Source organism: Fukomys damarensis, unplaced genomic scaffold (assembly GCF_012274545.1).
Source record: "Fukomys damarensis isolate Sample0158 unplaced genomic scaffold, DMR_v1.0_HiC HiC_scaffold_18, whole genome shotgun sequence".
Taxonomy (NCBI): domain Eukaryota; kingdom Metazoa; phylum Chordata; class Mammalia; order Rodentia; family Bathyergidae; genus Fukomys; species Fukomys damarensis.
Genome location: NW_022900930.1, coordinates 16762678 through 16790297, shown reverse-complemented (window position 1 = coordinate 16790297; position 27620 = coordinate 16762678). Strand labels below are relative to the sequence as shown.

Genomic DNA, 27620 nt, shown 5'->3' with positions numbered 1-27620 from the left:
GCCCCCTCTGCGCGTCGCGTCATCATCTAGCGCCCCCGCCAGGACGTGCGAGAAGCGACGACGCAGCACGGTGCGGCGCAGCTCCAGATCCCCTTTCCCCCTTGCTGGGCGAGGGGTGTCTATGGGGCACCCGCCGCCGCCCCGTGCTGTCTCTATGGCGAGGAGGAGGAGGATGATCACGAGCTCAGAGACAAGGGTAGATCTTGAGTTTGCTGCAGGCTTGCCGGGGGAATGGCGGGCTGGAGAAGTAAAAAGAGGGCGGGAACGATGAACCTAAGAGGATGTGCGGTAGAGCCTACCGGAGTGGAAGGAGGATCTGGGCTGCGGGTGAGGGGGGTAGGGTAACGGGCTGGGGTATGTCAAGAGGTTGGCGCGCAGTGATGACGTAAGGGCTTTGTACCTGGGCTTCGTTGTGGGACGGAAATTGAGAGTGGAGGGCCGTGGCCTAGATCTTCAGGTCCTGTTATCTTTTCACTCAGCAGTGCTTGGGAGTCAGTCTGACCCCCATTTAAATGTTATCACCGCCTTCGTACTGGCTCTTTGACAGGGAAGAGTACTGTATGACATGAATGCCACTGTGCTGTCCTCTTGTTTCTTTGGGAACCCTCTGAGATGCTACCTCCAGTAATGAGAAGACCTTTGGTGCGTCTTCAGGGGTTCTGGAACTGTCAAAGAGAGGTGGTGGAAAGCAGTGTTAAACTATAGTGTCCATTCTGTGTGTGTGTGTGTGTGTGTGAGAGAGAGAAACTCAGCTCTCGAGGTTACGCTTGGAACTTTAAGAAGACACAAACTCGTTTAAATCAGTTACGGATTTTTGTTTCATTTTTTGGTGCAAAGTAAGCATTTGGAAATTCCCTAGGAGCAATATCTTGGCCCGTATTATCATATGACATGAACTTCTAGTTTATGAACAGACGGGTGAGGTCTGTGTATGGTATTCAGGGGAAAATGGCTCTCATTTTTAGAAAATTAGAAAAGTTTAAATGCAGTAATTCTGTTGCCTACTTTTTCCGTCCTGTTTCTGAGAACATTCAAAAGATTTCTATGGCTATTACTTTTTCTTAGAGCGTTTGAAATAAATATTTTTTACACATTTCAAAACTGTTTGGCATAGTGGCACAGGCCTATAATCCCAGCACTGGACAAGCTGAGTTAGGAATTCACAGGCAGCTTGGGCTACATAGTTCCAGGCCAGCCTGAACTATATACATAGCAAGAGTGTATTTTAATAATAATAGTAAAAATTTAAAAATCTGGAAACAGATGGCTTCCTTTTGTGCAGGGGATGAATTGAGCTAAACAGTTTTTAATGTAATGGAAAGTTATAGAATTATTTGTATGTATGCATTGAAACACTAAAATCATAATCCGGAAATTGATGTGTATTCCGTTTTTTTCCCTACAGATTAGATGTGTGACTTTAGACAAACTGTTTCCTAAACTTTGATTTTGTTATGAATCAGAGAATTTGAGTAATGTCTTAGGTTTCTGCCAGCCTAATTCTGTGAGTCAGATTTACCATATAGCTGTTTTTTATTTTAATAGGTACAAAAATAAAGGAAAGGTATTTTATGAAACAAGTCTTCAATCAAGTATAACATTTTGACGCTTGGCGTCTAGACTTCTTTGTGCTCTCACTATGCCAGCAGCAACTGTAGATCACAGCCAAAGAATTTGTGAAGTTTGGGCTTGTAACCTGGATGAAGAGATGAAGAAAATTCGTCAAGTTATCCGAAAATACAATTATGTTGCTATGGTATGCCCATGACCAAATTTTTTAAAAGCTTTTTATAAAGGGGAGTATTGGGATAGTCTTCAACCCTTTTGATTGCAGGGATTAATCATTAAAAAAAAAAATTGCTTATGCCCCCCTTCCACAAATCAGAAATATACCTATGATATAAAAAGTTAGGCTTATTACTCTTTGCAAGTAAGAAAAAAAGCAATGGGAATAATGGAACATTTGTAAGTGTGCTTATAAAGTACATTAGGATCAAGGCTTGTGTAAATGGTTTTTGGAAAGGCTTAAAGGAGCAGGACTTCGCTGTGGATTGGATGCTTTTGACAAGCTGGGTAATTATATGATTGTATGTTTTAATCTTAATTAGAATAAGAAAGGCGAGTGAGGGAAAGTCTATAGAGAAGCAACAACAGTCACTTCTCTGTGTAGGAATAGAGACTTGGTCATTTTGTGATGTGGACTTTTTTTTTTCGTCCTTTCAGATATGACTGCAAGAATGATTGCCTCTCATACTGAAATTTTGAGAAATTGTTTATGTTCGACAGGAGAATATTAGGGACTTCCTATGAGTATCATACCAGATTATAGTAACATGAAGGCCTAGCTAATAGTATCGTGTGAACTCTTGGAAGCCAGGGAACTCCTGGATTTCTTTTAAAAAACAAAAAATCAGGTCTCCCCAGTGAAACATTGTTGGTCTACATTTTTTTAATGTAGACCACTAGAGCTCTGGAAACACTGTTGTTAAACAACCCTTTTTCACAGCCTAGTAATTCAGTCCTAGACTGTTCATGCAAGGTTTTTGTTTTTTGTTTTTTTGCTTTACTATTATACTTTGTGTTCCTGTTGCAACAAGTTTTCTAGGTAGACTAGATGATTAACTCCATAAAGCAAGGAATTAGTATCTTGTTTATTGCTTTTCCCCTCAACACTTGATATAACCTGTATAATACTCACTAATTGGTTGTTGAATTAGACTAAATTTAGAGGTTTTAATTTCTTTATTTCATGTTGACTTGCTGTTTAGTTTTTGTTTTTAGCTCTTAGCTTGAATTCTGATACTTAATAGATGTAAGTTTAGTACAAATAAAAATAAATGTGTTTCATTGAGGGAAGGAGTGGGATGACTAGTAAAATTATGAATATTTGCAAATATATAAAGTTCTACTTAATAAATATGAACTTAGAGTAGAAATTATTTTTTACCCCCCTAGTACTGGCAATTGAACTCAAGACCCTCGGCTTGCCAGGAAGGCATGTCAACACTGGGCTACATCCCTGGCAGAGAAGTTATTTTCTTTTGAGGGAATTATTCTTTGACCCAGTGGAAATTTATACTTATATTTATCTTTCAGATGATAAGGGATAGGGCCAGGGATGTAGCTCATTGGTGCTGCAACTACCTTGGCAAGGACAAGGTCCTCAGTTCAATCCCATGTACTAGAAAAAAAAAGCCACACAGATGATAAGGTATATCCTACAAGGAGTGTGTGGCATGCAATTAAAATGTTCCCTGTGAATTATAGAGAGAATATTGGTTTAGTCAAAGAAATTAGAAGGCTGATGGAACTTGTTGAGATAAACTTTCTCTCACCATTGGGAACATTAGTATATTTTCTACTCTGTAGCCAGTTCTTCACTCAAGTTGGTTGTAGTATTGGAATACTGTGAGCATAGTTTCGCTTATCCCTCAAAGGACATGATTTCATGATTTTTCTCCTCTCTTGGGTCTAGAGTATTTAGTTGTATTTATCCCATGTATCTTTATGTATTGTTTATTGATAGCATATTTAAAGAAAAGATATGTTTATAGAGTTTTATGGTTTTAAGAAGTAATGTACTTAATTAAAAAGTACTGTATTTACTACTAATTAAATATGAATGTATGGAGTGTCATCTATAACAGGATCTTTTAATTTGCATCAAAACTTCTAGGAATTTATGGACTATGCTTCTGACCATTAAGTAAATAATTAATCTTAAAATTGTTTTACAGGACACCGAGTTTCCAGGTGTGGTTGCAAGACCAATTGGAGAATTCAGGAGCAATGCTGACTATCAGTACCAACTATTACGGTGCAATGTAGACTTATTAAAGATAATTCAGCTAGGACTGACATTTATGAATGAGCAAGGAGAATACCCTCCAGGAACTTCAACTTGGCAGTTTAATTTTAAATTTAATTTGACGTAAGTGGGAAATGAAAACATACCCCAACCCCCCCCTTTTAAGTTTAATATTAGGAATTGCTTACCTCAAGTATAGTGAAATTCTAAGTGAATTTAGTAGTTATCCTGGAAATATATAAAATTCCAAAAGCGTAGGTTTCCTTTTAATTATGAGACAGAAAATTCAATTTATAAAGATTTGACTTTTAAATAAAAATACTTTGTTTTATTTTATTTTTATTTATTTATTGGTTTTTGAGATTGGTGTTTCACTGTATAGTTTAGGCTGGCCTTGAACTCACTATGTAACACAAGCTGCCCTTGAACTAACAGCTATCCTGCCTCAGTCTTCCAAGTTCTGGGATTATAGGCATGTAGCATCATGCCCAGCAAAAATACTTCAGTTTTATAGATGTTTATGTTTAAAATATGACTGCCATTTTTCTTAGAATTTGGAAAACTGTTTTGATTGTCTTGAGCTGTTGAGGTTTGGACCCAGGGCTTGTGTATGCTAAAGTTCTACCAGTAAACTACATTTCCAGCCCAAAAACTTTGGGTATGAAAATACTGCTTAGAAAATAATAATCATGAAACATTAATTTTACCTTTAAATACAGTGTTCAATTGAAATTTAGACTTTGTTAAAATAAGTCATTCCATTTGTAGAGAGATTTTTATTGCAGACATATTCCAGTTTATTAAGAGATTACATTTCAAATGTAGTAAGATAGTTCTTGGAAATTTGGGTGCATTTTCTTTTCAAATCAGTTTTATGTAATTGTTATGTTCTCATCACAACTCACAAAACCTCTTAATTTACATGCAGGAAAAATAACAGTATTCTGGTGTTTCTTATTTGTCAGAATCAAGTCGAAACTAAAGCCCTGGGTCTAAACTTAGTTTCCCGAGTCATAATCCTTAGTTATGAGTGGAAGTAGTCTTGCTAAGTGGGACAATGGAGTATTTTTCAGGCAAGAACAGATTATTTACAAATGGACTATTAATTTGAGGAAATAAAATGCTCACTATATTGAATAGTTGCAATAACGCAATGTCTTTAACAGCCTATATTTATATAATTTGATCTACATCTGATTTAAAAAATATTAAGTTACTGGACAATTAATAGGTAGTACTAGTATAATAATTCTTTATTTCTGCTTGTTAAATAATGTGCTATTTCAAAAAAGCTATGAATAGCAGAGCTGATAATTTTAGAGGGCAGTATTGTTAAGGGTACATTACCTTAGCTTATAATTGCATTATGTTTAATGTGACTGTTTTACTTTATATACATCATTGATGGTGAACCTACTAGACCTTTCAGTGATAACAAACAGCCCGATGTCATGCATGTGCCATAGGTTCACCCCCACTGATAATAATACTGATAATAACCCATTGTGTAACACTGTAGTCTCCAGAACCTTGTAAAGGTACAAAATACTCATCTCCACTATAACTGATGATCTTTTACAAATATTACTGCTCTAAAACAAGATGCGAGTTGTCCTTTTCTCCAGTGGCAATCCTTTTCTTTAATTAGTCCTTTTTGTTTCATGTTCTTTTTTATCCAAGCTGATCATTAGAACATTGTTTTGTAATTAGATACTGTTGTGGTCTCAGTACGAGTAGGAAGTTACTCAGGAGTGTCTCAGTTTTGGTAAAATTTGAAGAAATGTCTTTGTTTTAATAATGTTGGCTTTATTACTGAAGTGTTTGAGTGATATTTTTTTGCTAATTTTTTTTTCAAAAGGAATAGAGTCCTCAACTTAGAGACATTCGAATTTAAAACTTGCATAGGTATGCTCTATAAGACTTACTTTGTTTGCTTATGAATGAATCAACTTACAAACAATTCTCCCAGAATGGAACTTGTTCATAAATCAGGGACTTACCTTACTAGCAAGTTTTACAACCATTTACAATGATGTTAGTATTCTAGGATATGGTTAAGGATGTAGTGAAAAAATAAGAGAAGTTATTTTGAAAATAAAACCAGTATGGCCTAATATGGAAAGAGACCACCATGAGCAGTATCTTGTATATGTTGAAGAAAGATGAAAATTGACCTTTTAATAAATGTGTCAATTGTTAAGTATTTTCCATCACTCTTCTGTCTGTCTTCTGTATTTATGAACTCTGTGTACTCAGTTTTCACACTGGTCTAAGTTAGGGGTGCTCCTAAGAATTCAGTGTTTAAACCATACCACTGTTCTACCAGATTTTACCATCAGCGCCAAGGAAATAACTGCAGTTCCTTATTTAGTAGATGTAGATATAAAGATAAGATATGAAAAGCTGTTTATAGTTAGAATTTAAATTTCATTAAAGATACGTTTTTAATTGCACACAAAGACATTAAAATCAAAATAACATTTAATTTCAAGTTTTAATTATGTTAAATAATATTTTCTGACTCTTAAAGACATTCTGTAATATCTAGCTTACTGGTTAAAGTGAAACATGAGCACATGTGTTTTATACTTAGAAATAATTTACTTTCAATTTTCTTGATATTTATATCACTATAATTATTGTGGGCTTGAGAATGTAGCTTTTTATGCTGCTTTTAAAGCTAGGAAAAGTTTGATTCATTTCTGTTGTGCTGATGTATTAATAAATAGTACAAAATATAGGTTTAGCTGAGGAGTATAGTGGCTCCTAGTAGAGTTGGCTTCAATGGTTTGAGGCAAACCGAAGTTATGGCCACCATACCTGCATATAAGGAGGCTAAAATTGTTAGTGTTACTCTTGTATTCTGTTTTTTCCTTCTTATTATCCTTTTGGGTATTAAGGATTATACATGAGTTAAACATTGTTTAGTTGGTTGGTGTGAGGACTGGGCATTTTATTAGAAGTAGAGAGCTAAACCTTAAGATGAATATTTTTAAACTTCATTTATTCATCCAAAGGATTTGGGTACTTTCAAAATTTTTGATAATGTTTTGTATGCATGTACATGTTTACAGGTTGAGAAAAAGAGGGAGATGGGATTGATATTGTTTCTGAAAATTTAGTGCATTTACAGATTGATGAAAATTCCTATCCTGTTTCACCTGTGAAATATTAGCATATTTTGAAAAATTAGTTGTTTTGACTCTCAGAATGTTTTCTTTCATCTCTAGTATGTATTGGTATGATTTTTTTTCAAGCTTACAAATCGTGTTTATTTTCTCATCTTTCATAGCCTTTCCTGGATTTTCAGCAACTTTGTGTTATTAGTTTATTTGAGCTTATTAAATATTAAATGTAATTTGTGATTTTGTGACTTATCTGTAATTCCACTTTGTTTTTTAACTATGAATTTAAATATATTGGAACATATATATTTTTTTGTTTGTTTGCTTTGTTTTGTTTTTTTGAACTGGGGATCAAACAAACTCAGGCTCTTCTGCTTGTGAGGCAGGCACTACTGAGCTAAATCCTCAGCTGGAGTTTATATTTTTAACAAAGCTAATTTTATTTATAAAGGAAAAGTATATGAGAGTAAGCAACTAGTTGATAAAGTACTTTTTAAACCCTTTGGTTATAGGGAACTCAAGTGTTTAGATATGTGAATTTTTATAGTAGGGTAGGTTATTTTTTTTTCTTGTAGAAAGAGGTAATTTAAATTTAAATGTATTTACTGACTTTAGTACACATAGTTGAGATACTTTGTCTTTAAGATACTGCCTGAGGATTGCAGTGCATCTTTGGGGAAAACATTCTTCTACAGAGATTTATATGTGATTATTGTTCATGTTCAATTGTTACAACATATTTGTTACCTTAAACTTCAATAGTTGATTAATCTTTAGTGTTCGGAGGGATCACATTTTTTATAATTATTCTGAATAGATTGATCTTACAATCAGTGAACAGACACCAGAACCTGCAGCAATTTGTATATTTTGATTACACTTTTCACTTATCTGTTTGAGGTTAGCATATTTTAATACATTGCTAGGAATTTGGAGAGTAGGGAAGGTAGAATGGAAAGATTTAAAATTTTGAAATGGGTACTATCAGAGATGGTGTACTCTTTTGAGAAATAAACTCAAAACAGTTATGGTGTGTCCTTTGCCACAGGAAATTTTCTTCATCATCTTTGGAAATTTAACTTACTTGCTTTAGGTTTCCAACTTTATGTTTCTCACAAGGTGGTTATTACAAAGCATGAAATTGGTCCAAGTGATAAAATACATAGCCTCACAAAATTTAGATGAGAGTACTGTATATAAATTTTATTTGAATTAAGCTATGTGAACTATGTAGGTAAAAATAATTTGAACACATATCTTTACCAAACTTACTTGATTATAAAATACCCATCCAAGTCTCTCATTTGGGAACTGTGAGTAAGACTGAGACTTTAGTGGGACTTGGAAACTCATTTTTGTTAAGTTCTCTGGGCAGTTACTGCCTTTGGACAAATTTGGTAAATACTGATTTTTAGTAAAGCAACATTCACCACTTTAACATCAACAACAAAAAACTCACTGCCTTTGTGTGATTGGGAGAAAGATAACATATTGTCCAGGGTTTTGTGAGCCTGAGGAAGAATTTGTTATGCCTTTGGTTGGTTGTAATTGCTAAAGCATGCCTCACTGTGAGCACTGGCACACAAGGAGTGAAAGTCTTATTTTCTAAGGTATATATTTTTAGTATTGATTGTAAAGCCAGTATCTGAAAAAGATTTGTACAGTGTTGGATTTATTCAAATACCATGTATTTCTAAGTGTTTCTCCTGGGGAAATTTTGATTTAAAGTGATTGTTGTTCCTCTTTGTGTTTCTGTTGTTAGCTTTGTTATTTTTTGAGACATTTAGAAGCAAATCGATTTCCTGAAAATAAGCCATAAAAGTACTCTCTCGTCCAAGTAAAAATGGTGAATCTTCAAAATGTCTTTTCATTATTCTTAAAAGTATATATCTTCGTTTTGGCAACTTTAATATTTTAATATTTTGGATACCTACACAAATGAGATGGTTTGAAAATTAAAGAAGGCTCCTCTGGTTTAAGAGAAATGTTGAATTTATATTTAAATTTCTTGGCCTGAGTTTGGAAATGTAGGAGTAAGATTATTGGAAGAAGAAACTGATGTTATAGCAGAGTCCTTAAAAGGTTGGCTACTTATTGGAGCCATTTGAAAGGCTTATCATTTGTGAAAGGAGGCATCTCCTTTTCTTTAAGATGGAATGTAGTATAACTCAGGCACACAAGATGTTTCCTACTTAATGTCTCCTTCCTGGTTCTGCTGAGAGCATGAGAAATGGGCATAGTTCCTCACAGCTGTGGCTGCAGCTCCATGTGGGAGCCTTAAGAGGGCTGCTGAGACTGGGAACCTTGAAAAGAGAGTGTCTGTCACTTTGCAGTGCTGGCGTCTGGTGAGTAGAAGACTCTTCTTTTAAACTCAAGTTTATATGATGTGTAGAAGACGAGTGGAATTAAGTTGTTACATTTTCCTTGCATACATGTAAAGCATCGGAGCAATGGAACCTAAGCCAATTCTCTTGTCTTGTTTCTGGCACCATAGTTGTAGATATGTGAGAAAAACAGTGTTTGCAGTAATGGCACTTTTAAATGTCTTTCTCTTTCTCCTGCTAGGGAGGACATGTATGCCCAGGACTCTATAGAGCTACTAACAACATCTGGTATCCAGTTTAAAAAACATGAGGAGGAGGGAATTGAAACACAGTACTTTGCAGAACTTCTTATGACTTCAGGAGTGGTCCTCTGTGAAGGGGTCAAATGGTTATCATTTCATAGGTAAGAAAGATTGCATTGAAAATGGCATTTGTGTTTCCATCTTGTACCTGCCTCTTGGTTGCCTCAGTCTTTTATATCAGCAATTTCAGGACTAGTTCTAGAAATAACTGACTGCCATGTAGTTGTCTCCTTGTCTCCTTCTTAGGAGGCTAATAGGAATTATTTTTGCCAGTGAGAGGCATTACCCTTAGTGGAAAGAGTACAGGCTGAAAAAATAGACCTTGCTTGAAACCCAGCAATGCCATTGATGGTTGCTATCATCCAGGCTTCTTTAACATATCTAAGCCTTAAATTTTTATGTTTATAGAAAGGAAACCATTAAGAATTATTTATTATCTACCATGTGCCAGTCACTGTGATAAGATTCTAAGAAACTGAACAAAACAGACTAAAATCCTTGGCCTTGTGCAGTTTACGTTATATTGAGTGCACACCATTTCTTTAAATAGCCTAATTTTATGTTTAGTTTGTTGTATAGTAATACAATGAAGAAAAATAGCAAGGAAAGCTATGGTTGGGTGTGTGAGTAGATTTAAAATTTTTTTTAAGAAGATGGCAGGGAAAACAACTTAGAAGAAATGTCTTGTAGAGTTGCCTTAGTAATAACATATTTAAAGGACATAGTAAAGCATTTTATACAGTAAATTCTCTGTAGGTGCTGGTTTTCAGTTCTTTATAATTATAAAACTAGATCATTTAAGAGAATTCTAGAAAAGAAATAAGTTCTATTATGTAAAAATATATTTTTTTAGTATAAGAACCATTTTTTGTGTAAAATAAGCTAAACTGACAGTCTAGGGACTACAAGTGACCTTGGTAATGATTTTATTTGGTGTTGTTTTAAAAAGCATTATGTTATATAGATGCTAATGCTTTTATACTTGATCTTCACCACATATATTTGAAATACATGTTTTCTGTATGCTTTAGAGAGATTACAGTTAAGGACTGTTCTTACTGTAAACTCATAGTGTTAAGCAGTCATGTTTGACGTGGAGTTACTGAACATACTTATTCTCACTTATCCTCTCTTTCTATTTGCTATTTAAAATTGTGTATCAGGAAATAGCACTGAAGTCTCTGTTACCTTCAGGAGCAATTTTTGAAGTTCTTTTTATATTTCTACTCATGAGGGTACAAGATAACTAGAAAGCATATTCCTATCCTTTTAATATATATATTCTTTTATTATATATATTCTTTCAAATATTGTGTGCTAGCCCATAGGTATTAAGATGAACAAAACCATATAGGTTTCATGTCTTCTTGTAGTGTAGAATCTGGATTCAGATGTAGCATATTTTAAAATTACCAAGATATGATAAGATTTTATTCCACTCTTATTCTCTTATTATTCTATTTCCAGTAAAGAAATGTTTGTCCTAAACTCTAATCTTTACTAGTAGTAAGAAAAAAGCCATGTTGATTTATATTACTTACTTGCCAAATGTTATAAATTTGTTTCTCCTCTCTAGTGCTTATGTTTGATGTACTTTAATCTTTTAACATTAAAGCACCCCCACTCCCCCTTTTCAAATTACAAGTAAAATTCTGAATATTAAATACAAATGTTACTTTGTAGCTCCCCAAAACATGTTAATAGTATCTTGTCAAATGTTTATTGAGTACCAACGCTGTGCAAGGAGAAAAATTTTTACAATGTGATTCTTGTCTTTTAAACTAATGGAGAAAACAATTCATGTACTCTTAACAGGTAGTACAAGAAAACAACTGTGCTATAGAAGAAATCTCTGGGATCTGGGCTTTTCAGAGAAGGCTTGCTGTCAGAGGTCCTTACCAGAAAGGCAGTTGGGGGAGGGGATGTGTATGTAACAGGTCCAGGAGTGGACAAAGAGAAAGCAATGAAAAAGGCCAGTGATGGGGAGAGATGTCCATTTGAGAGCATGGGAGTTTGTGTGTTATGATCTATGATAGTAGTTCTCAGCCTTTATTATGTTCACTTTTACGTGCATCCTTTCCATTAGTAATATTTCTTGGAGAGCCATACTAAGCAACAGAATTGTGAGGGAAGAGTGTATACTTATATACTTAGTATTATAGTCAGGATAGTCAGGAGAAGTGGAAAAAAACTTGGTTTTGTTGGATAAGGGACTTACTCTTTGGGTTTTTAAGTTGCCACCGTATATAAAAGGTGGGAAGATTTACATTATTTTTGTCTTCCAAATGCCAATTCTCGATAGCTTTTGAAATTCTCATTAAATTTCTATTCATCTTTATTTCTGTATTTCCATAGTTAAATTTTTTGATACTTCTGTGAGCAGTTTGGTACTCTTCTCAATATTCTTTTTAGGATCAGCACTACAGTGACTATAGACTATATAGTTGGGTTGGTACTTCAATCTGTATATCAAGCAACAAGTTTTAGCACTCTGCATAAGATGACAGCATTTTTCCCATTATAGTTGTGTAAAAATCTTTTTTTGTACTTGAGTGCACTTCTTTTTGATTCCTTTTTTGCCTGTTGTGACTTGCTTATAATTTGTATCAGAAAAACATTTTTTTTGTCATCTCCATAGTACTTATGTATCTCTCATATTCTTTTAACCCTTTTGTAGTGGTTATGACTTTGGCTATTTAATCAAAATCCTGACCAATTCTAACTTGCCTGAAGAAGAACTTGACTTCTTTGAGATCCTTCGATTGTTTTTTCCTGTAATTTATGATGTGAAGTACCTCATGAAGAGCTGCAAAAATCTCAAAGTAAGGCTTCAAGTGATATTATATGCAATCAACACACAATTCAGATCAAAGTAACTGACATAAAATTGAAATCCAGATGTTTTTCAAAACCATATTTTAAGTTTTATGTTACAGTTTTGATCTTTTTCTTGGCTAAGTGGTAGTTTATAGACAGTCCCATTTCAAAGCTTCAGTATATCTTTGCAGGACACATTTTTAACACAAGTCAAGCTAAGTGTCAGATTTTTATTAATTGCTTTCCAGATTGAAAATCATGAACCAGAACAGAAATGTGAGGACCAGTGGGGTGCTCATATGCACAGATATACAAGTTTTCACTCTATCCCAACACATGGAATCTTTCCATTTGTGATAAAATTTGAATTGACCAGCAATGGTCAAATAGATTCAGTAATATAGTAAAATGTTTTTCCTTTCAACTTATCTTGATTAGAGATTTTTTTACCCCCTTTTCTTAAGATGTAAACTTTGTTAGTCATAGGTGCTGTAATAAATATATTAAGTCCTGGTACTAAGCAAAGAGAAGCGTGTGGGAATTGAATAAAGCAACTTTATTTTTAACAAACTGATAATTATAAGAGAAGAGTTTGTTTGCCTACAATACAGAATATCCCCAGCATAAAACTAGGATAAGGTTTAAGAAAGATCACTTTATGATTGTAACTACTGAAAGTAGCAGACTTCTGTGACATTTGAGGAAATTTCACGCACGTTAACTTGTAGCAGAATATCTTTACTACTATAGATACTCAGCCTACCCCTCAAAAGTTGTATATGCTGATAATTCCAGACTCCATGTTTTAGTCTGGCTTTGGAAGCATGTTTTAAAATTGATGTGTCTGTGTAGTGACAGTTTTCAGGAACAGGGTGCCAAATTCTTCTCATTATATTATCCTAGGGAAATATCTAAGAATACTATATACTCCAATTAGGAGTTACTACTAGTATGTTGAAATTTAGGTTAATACAAGGTGACAAGGGCAATAATATTATTCTGTTCTCCTAAGCAGCTGCTGATGATACCTAATCCTCATGCTATTTTTAGCTCAGAAGGAACAGCTGTGCCCAGCATTGTTTCAAGCTATGATGTAGTGAAGGACTAGTTTGCTTAGTAGTCTTTACAGTTTAAAGGAGAATTTTGTTTTTGTTTTGTTACTGAGGTTTGTCCATGTTTCCCAGTAATGTCTCTCCCTCTCTTCTTTTCTTCCTTCTTTTTCTTTTTATTCTTATTCTTTTTTAATCCTAGCAGTATTAACATAGGCAGCTTATAGCAGCAGACTATTCTAAGAAGTTCGATACAAGCCTGTGATGCTTAGGATCTCTTTCTGATAAATTATAAACATCTCCCACAGGCTGGGGATTTAGCTCAGTGGTTCTGCCACCTGTTTCACAAGCACAAGGACCTAAGTTTGATCCCTGGTACCAAAAAAAAAAAAAAAAAAAAAAAAAAAAAAAAAAATAATAATTTATGTTCTCTTTTTTTTCTAATCTTAAGGTTTACCTTTACATACTAAAACTTATCCACAGTTTGGTCAGTTTCTCAACTTGATTTGTGAATTCAGCCACTGAAGTGTTTCTCTTTGACAAGCAATTTTTATATTTCTTTAGGGTGGACTACAAGAAGTTGCTGAACAGTTGGAGCTGGAACGGATAGGACCACAACATCAAGCAGGATCTGATTCATTGCTTACAGGAATGGCCTTTTTCAAAATGAGAGAAGTATGAAGACATCAGTGCCTTTTTATCATTTGGTTGATAGGTTGAGTACATTAAAAGCTGATTGCAAAAGTTTTAGGTAATAAGAATCTATTAAGTGAAAATATAATTAGAAGTACTATATAAGTCATGTGTACCATTCTTGTAAACTAAGTGAATGTATTCAAAAATAAATCATCTTGAAAAAAATTCAGAAAGAAATTGAAGAATAAGTTCTTCATAGAGTAAATATTTGGAAATTTAAACTTAGAAATCATATAGGTCCAATCATATTTTTTCTCAGGGGAAAAACAGGCCAGAATAACTTTGTCAAGATCAACCATATTAGTAGTGGTAGAAGTAATCTTTATTAGACTTCATCAGTACTAGGGCTACCAAGTCAGGGAATTTATGGTAGGTTTCCCTTATGGTGGCCTTCTCTTAGACTTTAAACTGGTGGTAAAAATTTTATTTGCTCATGCTTTGAAAATTTTGTAGAGTAGAACTCATGCTTTTTCTTTGGCTTGACCCTTACAAAGTGAATTCTAAAGGGGTTAAAGTCAAGTAGTAGTGTAGGACAACTCTCCTAAATGACAAAAGGTAGAGATTATTACCTCACTCTATGCATGAATGAAGTTTATTATTTGGTGTGGGGGGTGGTTGTTTGAGACAGAGTTTTGCTGTGTAGTTCAGGCTGGGCTTGAACTCCCTATGAATCTTAGGCTGACCTCAAACTCCTGGCAGTCTTCCTGCCTCAGCCTTCCAAGTGCTGGGATTACAAGATATGCCGCCATGCCCAGCTAGATGAATGAAATTTAATGAACTCAAACCTATCTTAGATTATTTCATTTGCTTAAATATGCATTGTTTTGCACAACAGAAAATTGGTTGTGGGAAAACAAAATAGGATACATATTTGCCCAGAAAAAAGTTTTTTTTTGCAGACTATTTACTGTGGACTTCTTATATTCCTATAGACATTTAAGGAGTCGACTGAGACTGAGAATTTAAAATTTCTGTAGAAATGTATTAGTAAGAGAAATAATTAAATCCATTTTGCCACATAGTATGAATTCAGGAGCAATTTGGATTTCCATTCATGACAAGTAAATATTTTATTTTATACTTATTTCCAGTGCTTCATTATAGAATTAAAAAGAGCCTTTTGGATTTTTCTGCTTTGCATTTTAAAAGTGTGTCAGTGGCTTACTGGTAGCTTTCTGACAGTGATTGGTTATTTTTCTTAATTTCTTCAGGGACAGCAACCTTATGTCAGTGTTTAGTTCATTGTGCTTAGGGTTTATATAGTCAGCTCAGCCTTGCACTTATTCAAAACAACTAAAAGCCTTCAGTTTTGCACTTGTCATTGATTTTTCATTTATTCTTATCTATGTACTATTTTTGTTGTTGAAGTATAATTTCTTAAAAGTACTTTGGAAAGTTATCAGGCATTATTAACTAAGTTAAACATCAGGAGGCCTAATGACCCAACAGTGCCCCCCTTACACTATATATACATGATTAAATATAGCATCAGAATTTCATATACATGGTTCATACATGTGACAAAATACATAATATATAGGACTGAAATATATAGTATATATTTATCATATGTAAAATTATATATATACAAATAATTACAAGGCCATTGTTTATAATTTTCACAAAGGAAAACAATCCACAGTTGATAAAAAATAGATGGGGTCACCAGGGATTTAGCTCAGTGGTTCCACTGCCTGCCTCGCAAGCACAAGGACCGGAGTTTGATCCCCAGCACCAAAAAAAAAAAAAAAAAGATGGGGTCAATAATTTATATTCATAAAGTAGACTGTCATACAGGAGTAAAAGTTATATTTCTTCCTATATAACTTGAATGAATCTTAAACATTTTCAGGAGAATATTGAAAGGCACAAAGGAACATAAACTCCAAAATATCATTTGTATAACGTGTAAAGTTAAGCTAAATTAATATACATGAATAATTTATATAAAGTTAATATAAATCAAAATAATGTTAATTTTTGGATGGTGAAAGTTGGGGAGAAAATAGGGGCTGATGAATGCCTAATCCTTATATATATTTTAAGGGTGTGCCCTTATAGAATGTTCACTTTGTGAAAATTCACTCAGCAATACTTTTTGTGGCATACTTCAGTAAATTACAATATTTTAATATAGTAAATGTTAACACTGCTCATATGCTAAAGAAATTTATATCCCCAAAGGGCTTTAATCCAAGAATAAATAAAACTTAACATTTTAATGCTTAGCAGATTGTAGGTAGGTACTTTTCTAGATTCTTTGCACTGTCTTTTTATTTAATCATGAGTGCATGAAATAGTTCTATAGTTTGGACTAATGTCCTCCAGCAGCTCCGGTGTTAAAGATTTGGTGCTTGTGATGTTACTGGATGGTGCCAAGATCTTTAAGAACTAGAACTTAGTAAGAGCGCTTGGTCATGTGAGATTGCTCTTGAAGGAGATAGTGGAATTCAGCCTCTTTATTTTCCTCTTTTGCATCCTGGCCATGAGGCAAGCTGTTCTGCTCCACTGTGGGCTCCAATCATAATGTTCTACCTTATCACAGGGCCAAAGCAACTGGACCTATGGACCATGATTGCAACTTCAAATCTTGTGAGCCAAAATAAATAAATGTTTTTTCCTTAGAAGTTGATTTTCTTAAGTATTTGTAGCAATAACACAGGGGGATAGGAAACATTTTAGTGAAGTCATTTAGTTCCTGACTGAGATAGGCAGACTGTGAACCTGAGCCATATTCAGTATGTTAACATGCTGTGACCTATGTAAAAATACATCTAATGCTTTTCCTTTATAACTCGTACTCTTCTAAAACACCTATGTACTCTTAATGGAATGAAAATTTTTTTTTGTTTTGTTTTGTTTTCTCACAAGTTCTTATAAAAGTAGTCTAAATGTTAATGAAAAAGATAAGCATTAATTCTAGTTTTCTCTTTTTTTGTTGTAGTCGTTTCCTTTTGAGCTTTGTATTTGAGGATATCAGTCGTATTTGTTAAATGTCAGTGTGTGGTCTCAGGAACATCATAGAAAAGAGCTTCATAACTGAGCAATCAGTACTTACTCTGCTGAAATATAAATTATAAATGGTGCCTTCTGGTTAAAATTCTATTTTTTTCTTTAAAATTCCTTTTTAGATGTTCTTTGAAGATCATATTGATGATGCCAAATATTGTGGCCATTTGTATGGCCTTGGTTCTGGTTCATCCTACGTACAGAATGGCACAGGGAATGCATATGAAGAGGAAGCCAACAAGCAGTCATGACATGAAATAATCCTTTTATTTTTATTTTATTTGAGCTACACACATGCTTGTATATAGGTTTTATCTCTGGTTGAATCCCTTGAAAAAATAGATAACCACCCCTCCCCCTTGCCCTTTCAGAGTCTATTTTATTTTCTGGCCTTTAGTACTAAGTATAACCATTCCTATCTCAGATCTTACTAAGTAGAAGTACATTCAGGTTAAATTTGGCCTTAATTTAATATACTCGTTTGCAAGCGTGTGTGACAGAGGGTGGGGAAAGCTACATCGTATTGAATAATTTGATAAACTTTACCTACTTGAGCTTGGTTTTGTGTTTTCCCTTTCGTAAATTAACTAGCACTGACTATAATTTATTTCACTGTTTCATGTCTCTCCCTACCATTCTGCAGAGTTTTAGCTATTTGAGATTGTGGACCATCAATTTTGCACTTTAGAGAGTGATTTCAATCCTCTGTTTTATCAGAAATTGTGGTTAGGTAGAAAAATGACCATTTGCCAACTTTATAAAGTATTTGCTTGTTTCTGACCCACTGAATATAGCACAGGCATTGTGCAAACTGCTGGTTCAGCAAGACTAACAAAAAAGACAGGAAACTACTGAAGAGCTTAGTGTAACTACTGTTTCTGTATGTAGTGTTTAATCTTCCAAGCACATCTAATGTCTGCCGGTTTCTTTTGGTCATATGTAGACTGCTCTGTGACTAAAGAATTTTAAAACCAGCTTTACACCTCAGGAAAAAGGCCCTTGTGATTGGATATTTAGTATCTGCCAGAAACTGGCATTCAAGGTATTGAAGCTAGTTATTTTATTATAGCACACATCCCTGATCAGCTTTTTATTCCATAACTGTTTATGCTTATTTTTTAAATTTTATAGACATATGCTTTTGATTTGTTGATTACACAAATCAATTTCATTAAAAGTCCAAAGATAATAAGCCTTTAGGTAGATTTTTTATCAAATTAAAGGATAAACATTGTGCTTACATAGTTGCTACAGAGAAAATGGAGAGATTTGGTGGAAAACAATACACACATACACACATATATATAGCTGATAAAATTACCTGAGGAGTGTAATGCTTGTTTATTTTTTTGTGTATATCTTTGCAATCTATTTTATATATAGTGACAAAAGAGACTGTGAAATATTTAGCCATGCAGAATATGTGACCAGACCAGAGCATGTGTAGAAAGACTTGCTAATCATTAACTTTTTCCTGAAATGCGGGACTACAAATTATAATGTGTTACCTACAGTTGAGTCAGTAATACTAGCAAATCTCCAGATGTTAGCAACAGTAGTTTGTTTCTCTTGTACATTCTTTATTCATTGTATGACAATGCTGTAACTGGGTGGTCCTTTTTAAACAAATTGTTTGCAAAACAGAGGGTATTATTTGTTTTTAAAAGCTTTTGTAAATAAAGGCTTCAGAAGTGTTTTCTTATATGTTGATGACTGATGGTTTTATTTTTTTTAAGAAATATTTTGGGATTTAAATATCCTTTTTATTTGGCTATTGAACTGAACTCAGTAATTTCCTTCATTAACAGAAGGTGGTTAATCTTTTAGTTGAAAAATCATCCTGAACCTTTTCCATTTTAATAGTGTTGGCTTATTGTTTCCAGAAAGCATTTATTCTGAAAAACTTACAAAGTAAATAAATAAATTTGGTGTAATTTAAAGCTAACAAATAACAAGCAAATTTCAATTGGGTTTCTTATCATTTTGATCTTTACCTTAAAGTAGTGACCACATAGTTGCTGTATTTTGTAACGTGTATCACTTTTGGTTTCTGTCCCTAGAAGTAGTTACATAATTTAGGAATAGGAATGTTTTAGGCTTATTTTTCTTTTAGTGTTCCTGAGCCATTAATCCTGTCTCACCAGTCTGTTAAATGTAATACAGAAAGGCCAAAAACCTAGCCAGTAGGCCAGACCAGCCTATTTTTGTGTGGTCCATAAACTGAATGGTTTTTAGTTTTAAATGGGGGGAAAAAATGCAAGCATTCCTAATGTGAAATGTATATGAAATTCAAACTTCAGTGTCCATAAATAAAATTTTTTTAGAATGCGACCACATCAGTCACCTACTTTCCCTCTACAGTGGAAGAGTACAAGAGCTGCTATAGGAACTGCTTTCCTGTGCTGGGCTTATTGTTCCATGAGGCTGTTTGACAAGCTCCAGAATCACAAGTAGGTACCACTTGGCAGAATTTGGGGTACCATAGGTATTGTCTGTACCACAGTATTTTAATTTTTTCTGTTTCTAGTATATGCCCATTATATCAAGACAAAAACATGGATTTTAATATATTATGAGGCAATAAAAACATGTCAACATTACCAAAACTAAAAGTTCATCGCAGTATTCCAAAAAATCATCAAAAAGGAGCATAATAATTTACAAAAATTTAAATGGAATACCTCATCACAGCATAATTAGTGAAAATTTAAAATGAAGCTGCAACCAAAATGGCCATTTTGTTCGGCAAAGAAAGTCAGTGGTAATGGGTTTTCATGATTGAATGTAGCATCCCAAATAAAAGGGCCCAGAGAAAATAAGACAACTTATTAAAAATTAAGTGTATTGGTACATTTAAGGTACACAATGTGATGACATCATTGGAAATTTGCACCTTTATATAATCCGTTTTGGTTCTTATTTCTTCCCCATTCCCCTGCCCTCCCTTTAACCCCTCCATCCCTCCCTATGTATAAAGGCTTGTTTCTATTTTTTCTTATGTTAATTCCTTTCCCGTCTTTCTTTTCCCCTACCCCTCCCATTTCCCATCCCCTTTGCACCTTTTCTTGCTATTTCGCATTATTTATTAGACCTTTTAGTCCTTCTTTACAGTTTCAGTTTCTCACACTAGAGAAACTTTGGTATTTATACATGTATCCTATTTATTTCACTTAAGAATATTGCCTCAATGTGCATCCATTTAGCTACAAATGTATGTCTCTAGTTTCTCATTCTTTATGGCTGAGTAGTACTCCATTTTATAGAAAAACATCTTTCTCCAGTCTGCAGTTGATGGGCATTTGGGTTTACAAGTTTTAGCTATTACGATCTGTGTCAGCTACATACATGGGTGAGCATGTATCACTGTGGTATGATTCTTTCAATTTTTCAGGGAAGATACCCAGCCGGGGGATGGCAGGGTCAAATGGGGCCTCCAATCCTATCTCCATACTGATTTCCACAGTGGTTGCACCAGTCTACACTCCCACCAGCAGTGGAAGAGTTCTTCCTTCCCCACAGCTCCGCCAGCATTTGTTACTAGTTGATTTCTTGATAGCAGCCATTCTTTCTGTGGTGAGGTGGAATCTCAGTGTTGTTTTCATTTGCATTTCTTGAATGACCAATGATGTTGAACATTTTTTCATAAGTTTATTTGCTATTTCTATTTTTGAGAAATGTCTGTTCACTTCAGGTGCCCATTTTTGGATTGGGTCTTTAAACTTGGGAGGTCCGATTTTTTTTTAAGCTCTGTATATATTCTAGATAGTAGATCTTTGAGGAAGAGCTGGTTCTCTTCACACTGTTGGTTGTTTCTCTTGCTGCGTGGAAGCTTTTTCTTTCTTTTTTTTTTTGGTACCAGGGATCGAACTCAGGCCCTTGTACTTGCAAGCCAGGCGACAGAACCACTGAGCTAAATCCCTGGCCCAGAAGCTTTTTAATAAGAGATCCCACTTAATTATTATTTGTGCTAGTTCATGGGCAACAGATTTTATTCATAAAATCTTTTCCTATACCAGTTCTTCAAGAGTTCTACCTAACCTCTTTTCCAGCTGGTTTTGTGTTTCTGTTTTAATATTCAGATCTTTCATCCATTTTGATTTTAGTTTAGTGCATGGCGAGAGATATGTCTAGTTTTAATCTTTGGCAAATTGAAACCCAGTTTTTCCAGCACCATTCATTAAAGAGGTTGTCTTTCCTCCAATGAGGGTGTTTGGCTAGTTTGTTGAAGATGAGGTGCCTGAATATGTCTGGAGTTGTTTTTGCATCTGTTAATCTGTTCCATTAATCTTAGGTCTGTTTCTTTGTCAGTACCATACTGTTTTTATCACAGTAGCTTTGTACTATAGTATCAAGTCAGGGATTGTGATAATCCCTACCTTGACTTTATTGCCTAGAATTGCTCTTGCTATTTTAGGTCTCTTCTTGTTCCAACCCAAATCTCATACAAGGGAGGGAATTATAAACATCAGGGCAGAAAGTAATGCAATGGAGACTAAGAGAACAATATAAAAACAAAACAAAACAAAAAACAATGAAGCCAAGAGTTGGTTCTTTGAAAGAATAAACAAAATTAACAAGCCCTTAGCCAACTTTATCAAAAAAAGGAAAGAAAAGGCCCAAATTTATGCAATTAGGAATGAAAAGGAAAATTACAATGGACCCAGGAGCAATCCAGAGGATCATCACTACCTACTTCAAGAACCTATATGCCAATAAGATGGAAAATACAGGAGAAATGGACAGATTCCTAGATACATATGAATTATCAAAGTTGAACAAAGATGACCTAAACTTTCTAAACAACCCAATATTAATCAATGAAATTGAAAACGTAATTAAAAACTTACCAACTAAGAAAAGTCCAGGTTCTTACGGCTTGACTGCTGAATTCTACAAGACATTTAGAGAGGACCTACTGCCACTACTGTTTAAACTCTTCAGTGAAACTGAAAGGGAAGCAATACTGAATTCATTCCTGGAAGCAAGCATCACCTTGATCCCAAAGGAGAGAAAAACTCAACTGAAAAAGAGAACTATAGGTCAATCTCACTAATGAACATAGATCCAAAAATCTTTAATAAGATACTTGGAATAGAATTCAGGAGATCATTAAGAAGATCATACACCCTGACCAGCTGGAATTCATCCCAGGGATGCAGAGATGGTTCAACATACAGAAGTCAATAAATGTAATACACTATTAATAGAGCCAAGGACAAAAACCATATGACCATCTCAAGAAACAACCTTTAGTAAGAACAATTACATGAAGGGCCAGGGATTTAGCTCAGTGGCATCACACCTGCCTCAGAAGTGCAAGGTTATGAGTTTGATCCCTGGTAGCAAAAAAAAAAGCTACATGAAAACATTAGAAGCACCATTAAATAATTTTAAGTGTATCTGTTACCAGTACCTATTGCCAAGGCTTATTCCTAGAGAAATCAACGCTGAATTGGAAGTGACTGAAGAAATAGTTTCTATTGGTAGTCTGGACAACTGTATAAGGCTATTTTCTAAAAAACTGAGAAGCTGTTGAGGTGGAATCAACCTGAAGTGATATAACTGATAGTGGTAAAAACACATGGAGGAGGAGTCAATGGATTAGTTGGTCAGATGTATAAAGTCACAAAATGTAAGGTGTTTAAAGGCTGTAACTATTTTATTCATTAGTTAATACACTGCAGAAAATACTGGTATTTCTGAACTAGTAGTGTCAACAGTGAACCTCATCTACCCTTGCAAACTTTATCAGTTCCAGGAGTTTTTTGAAAAAACAATTTCCTGGTTTGCCCCTACCACAGAAGAGTTCAGTGGCTTATCATTGGTAAAGTTTTATTGTGATCTTTTTATTTGAGGGCTGACCCTGGAATTTTCCTGAATTTTGGACACTGAGTAGCTTTGAAATCAGTGTTTGCATTTAAATCAAAATCATATAAAACTGCTTTATATACTTTGTGCTGTCAAGTTAGAATATGTAACTTCTATTGCCATGCAAAGTGTTACTAGGAATATTTCACTATTTTCTTCAGTGTTTTAGTTTTTTAATTTGATGCAAGTGCAAATAAAATAATTCACTTAACTATACTTGAAGTTTCCTCTGAGTACTCTGTTGGAAATAATATCCACAGAAATAATGTGGTGAAAGGCAAATACCAAGAAAAGACTACTGGAATCTTAGCAGTGCTTACAGGTGATTAATAAAGTCATGGGCTTAGGGGTCAACATCAGTGATAGTATCCCGATCTCTATGAGAAAAGAGGCTTTCAGAGATGAAATAGGAAAATCTTAACATTTTTAGTTGATTTTGATGATAGGTAATGCTAACTTGAGCCCAAATTGACCAAAATGTTATCCCTCTCCCCCCAAATTCTGTTTTTCTCCAATTGTACTCAAGTATTAAAGTTTTGAATTTTTTCAGTAACAATTCCATGGAAATGTGTTTTCTCCTTCCATAAGTACTTTAATGTCCTTGAGTTTGTCTTCCCTTGCAAAGTCTCAAATATTTACTACCTAACCTTTTACAGAAGGTCCACCTTTCTACTAAAGAAGAGTCCTTATTTACTGGTCCAGTACAGTACTGGAATGCTTGGGGTAGGAGGATGGTGAATTTTGAGGGGAGCGCAGATTACATACAAATACCGTTTCAAAAAGCAAAACAAAGAATCACTGTTCACTGTTTCATCTGCATTGACAAATGCAGTGGCTTCTTTGGATAAACCTGAGAAGAAATCAAATCAGACATGAGTCCACCTCTGCAGCATGAAGATGTTAAGAATTCACAGTTTCTTAAAAGGGGTAGGAAAAGTAATAGATTATTTCTCTGGAGTACAGTAGCTATGTTTAAGTCTAACTTGCACATATCATTTGGTATGATATTGAATGGTATAATTTGTATGAGAACAGTTTCGCATATAACATGTCACCTTATAATTAATACATTATAGAAAAATAGGACTATATACCAAGAACCCAAAACTATCCAAATACAGGTACAGTACAAAAGCAAATAAGCAAATGGTCTCTTGTTGAAATGCATTTCATTGCTTCATAGACTGCGGCTGACCCACGCTGCTTTCATTCAGAATGAAGTTTTCTTTTTTAATGTAACCTGGTCAATACTGTCCTTCCTCACATGCAGAAATATGTGGAATATCATCTTTCGCCTCACAGGAGAAATTCACTGCTCTCACATACTTGTGGCTCTCCTTGCAAAAGATTCTTTATTCAGTACCACACCAAAAAATAAGGTTCCTTTGGTTTCAGATTGTCTTTGGGGGGTGGTACCAGGGATTGAACTCAGGTCCTTGCACTTGCAAGGCAGGCTGAGCTAAATCCCCGGCCCTCACATTATCATTTGACTTCCAAATTATTAGAAAGTTCTAATGGAGAGAGAGAATATTTTACATCTTAATTATGTCATAGGTCTTAAATGGTTTTGATGGGAACCTGTTTTGTTTAACATGTGCCATAGAGCGCTGTGTGTGTGTGTGTGTGTGTGTGTGTGTTTTAATAAAAGATACAAGAATTAATATTGTTGGCAGCTGTCTTTGCATCACTGGGATGCCTGTGTACAAAGAATCCTGTGTATACAAAAAAATCCTGAACTTGTTTCTGCTTTCACTTCCCTGCAATGAGAAAAAGCTGCAAGTGGTTTAGATTGCCTCTGTTGTCATTACTCCAGTGCACATGAGGTTTACTGATACGTTGATTCTTTGTAGCTGTTTTGGGGCTGACTCATATTCTATACCTCTTCCCTACATATGTTTTATAACTTTTTAACACATTTACATGTTACTCCCAGATCAGTATGTAATTTCTTTAATAGTTGAATTTCACAAACAGGTGATTAGGATGATTGGGATTTTTTAATAGTGCACTTTCGGGAGCCATACGTACTGACAGAAAAAAGACATGCAATCTAAACTCTGACAGCAGCATTGCTTGGATAACTAAATTTTAAAACAACAGAAGAATTGAAGCCTTCCAGAATTGGTATCAGCTCTTTAATTCTGCATCAACATAATTCTACTTTGGAGCATTGTTTTTCCCCATTTGTATAAGCACCATTACTATGAAACTATTAAATACTAATACATTCAGGTCACCACTGAGCTCCTTACATTGTTAAGCCATTTTTATGATGTAAGTTAGTTTGTTTTCATAAATCATAAAACAGTAGTGCCCTTTCTGTACAACAGAGAGCTCTTAACATAAACTAGAGCCTAAAGTAATTTATTAAAAGCTTCTCTTTAGTTTAATTGGTGCTAATAGAAAATAACCCAACTCAGAAGACAGACCTAAGTCATTTTCCCCAAATTTGTAATACAGAAATGTGGCAATGGATGAGAATATCAAAGATCTGTGAATACTTGTCAGTTTTTTTGTTTGTTTGTTTTGGGGGGGTGTTTTGTTTTGTTTTGTTTTGCTTTCACTTTCTTGCAATAAGGAAGGGCTACAAATGACTTAGAGATGCCTCTATTATCACCCAGATTATCAGATTTGAGCTCTGTGTAAGAACAATTAAAGGGTTTTAGAGATTGGAGTCTTAATCATCTGGGCGGTTATGGGCAAGCATCCTCACTTCATGTTTCAAAAAGGTTTTGAAGAAGGAAAAAGTAGAAACCCAACTTGGGAGCCTCCTGCTACACTGAACACTGTGCTGGGAAATACTTCACATTCACAGATCTGTAAGCGTACCTTTCAAAGACTTGAACTCATCCCTTCAGTAATGTCCACTGTTCACAAGCCAGGACACTACTACCAAAGAGTAGCAAACCCTTCACAGGAAAAAGAATAGGCAAGTAAGTGCATGGTTTGCATCATTATAATAAATTTCTCGTGTTCTCTAACAAATAACATCTTTTCGTTATGAGCTCTAAAGGAAATCTGACAGGGTACAGATTGCTTAACTCTAAAATCAAGATTTTGCTAATGTTGGCAAGTATTTAATGCTAACATAATCAGATTGCTAAAATTTCAATTAAAAACACTACAAATTTTTACCAAGACAAGGCTAAAAAATTCCAGTGGTATTTTTGTAAAAGAATAATACATGCTTAAGATGTATAACAAAGTCCTCTTCCATATATTGTTGAACTTGCAGTCTGTGTGGGTAGGCTGATCATACTAGTGGAAATTGTCAGGGTTTACAGTGGAAGTTGCTTTTGTGATTTGTATATATGTTCTAGGGTTTAAAAAAACTCGAGATATCAAAATCACTTTTATATGTAATTATTTGACAAGCATACCAAGTTATGCAATATGATTTCAGAATCAGACTAGCAAGTTTGTATGTATTATGTGTTATTTCAAAATAGGGAAAATTTGCTAGTCTTTAATGGAGTAACTTCACATTTTCTTTTTTAAAATCAGAACATGTTTGCAATATATAATGACTTTTCATTGTGGGTATTTGGTGTAATGGAGTAACATTTTTTCACATGATTTCTTAAAGTATGAATCACAACTGCTATCTTAACTTTTTATGAACATGGTTTATAAATCTTTTGCACTGGCCTTCCGTAGCGAAGATAGTTTGTCAAAAAAGGCCTTATTTCCAATAAATGTCTATTGATTATGAGCTCTGTGGTCTATTTTTAATTGTCCTTTAGAATTACTTAATTACCAGTGAGTCGTTTCCCATCTTCTCACTCCATTCCCCAGAGATCATGTTGTGACTACATTGAAAACGTGAATTTTACCACTAGTACCTCTGGCAGATTCTTAGAAAAAGCATAACTTTAAAGGAATTGTATTTTGGGGGCATTAGGTCATTTCATATAGACAAGGAAGGTGAACACTTAAATTAGGGTGTATCAGGAGTGGACTTGTGGATACGTACTTCCTTGAATGCCCCATCACTGTATTGAAATGCAAGTGTTCTTTATCTTGGAAAAAATAACCCCCTTCCACTACATAATAGCAAACAATTATCTACTATATACAAAGCATTTCTTCAATAATTTAAATGAAAAAATTCTTAAATCTTAGTATCTAACTGGTAACATCTCTAAAAATAGGAAAAGCAAAATTGTCAGTTTAAAGGACAATCAGAATAGTCGAAGTATCTCAGTTTTACTTAAACCACTATATAATTTTAAAGTAAAATACTTAAAATGTTTTTAAGGTAAATTAATATATGTATGCACAAAGTGTAGACCTATTCACTCAGTTATGGTTATACTGCATATCTACTAGGATCACCTCCAAAAATCACCCTTTACAATTCAAAACCAGTCCCCCCAAAACCCTATAGTGTTTATTTACTATATAAAAACAGAAGGGGAACCATTATAAGTTAATGAAAAAAAGTTTATTCATTTCTTAATATTTTCAAATCTCATTCTAATGTGTGTTGACTTAGGTATTTAAGAAAGTACATAAAAGATGTAAAGGGAGGAAAATTAACAATATTGTAATCGAGTAAAAGATTAAAATCCCTCTTATTTTTTCTTGGCTTACAGTTTGATCCTGTCCAGGAAAACAATTAT

The 27620-nt window shown here is 34.3% G+C and overlaps 1 protein-coding gene across 1 annotated transcript; it reads left to right on the top strand.

Annotated features, from left to right (window-relative positions):
* The first annotated feature begins 20 nt into the window (after positions 1 to 20).
* On the top strand, positions 21 to 18419 carry Cnot7 (CCR4-NOT transcription complex subunit 7). Its single transcript, XM_010621791.3, has 7 exons — positions 21 to 196; positions 1546 to 1756; positions 3738 to 3931; positions 9499 to 9660; positions 12237 to 12381; positions 13990 to 14100; positions 17253 to 18419. Exons 2-7 carry the CDS (start codon positions 1640 to 1642, stop codon positions 17379 to 17381), a joined length of 858 nt encoding a protein of 285 aa, XP_010620093.1. The 5' UTR covers positions 21 to 196; positions 1546 to 1639; the 3' UTR covers positions 17382 to 18419.
* Positions 18420 to 27620: the final 9201 nt, after the last annotated feature.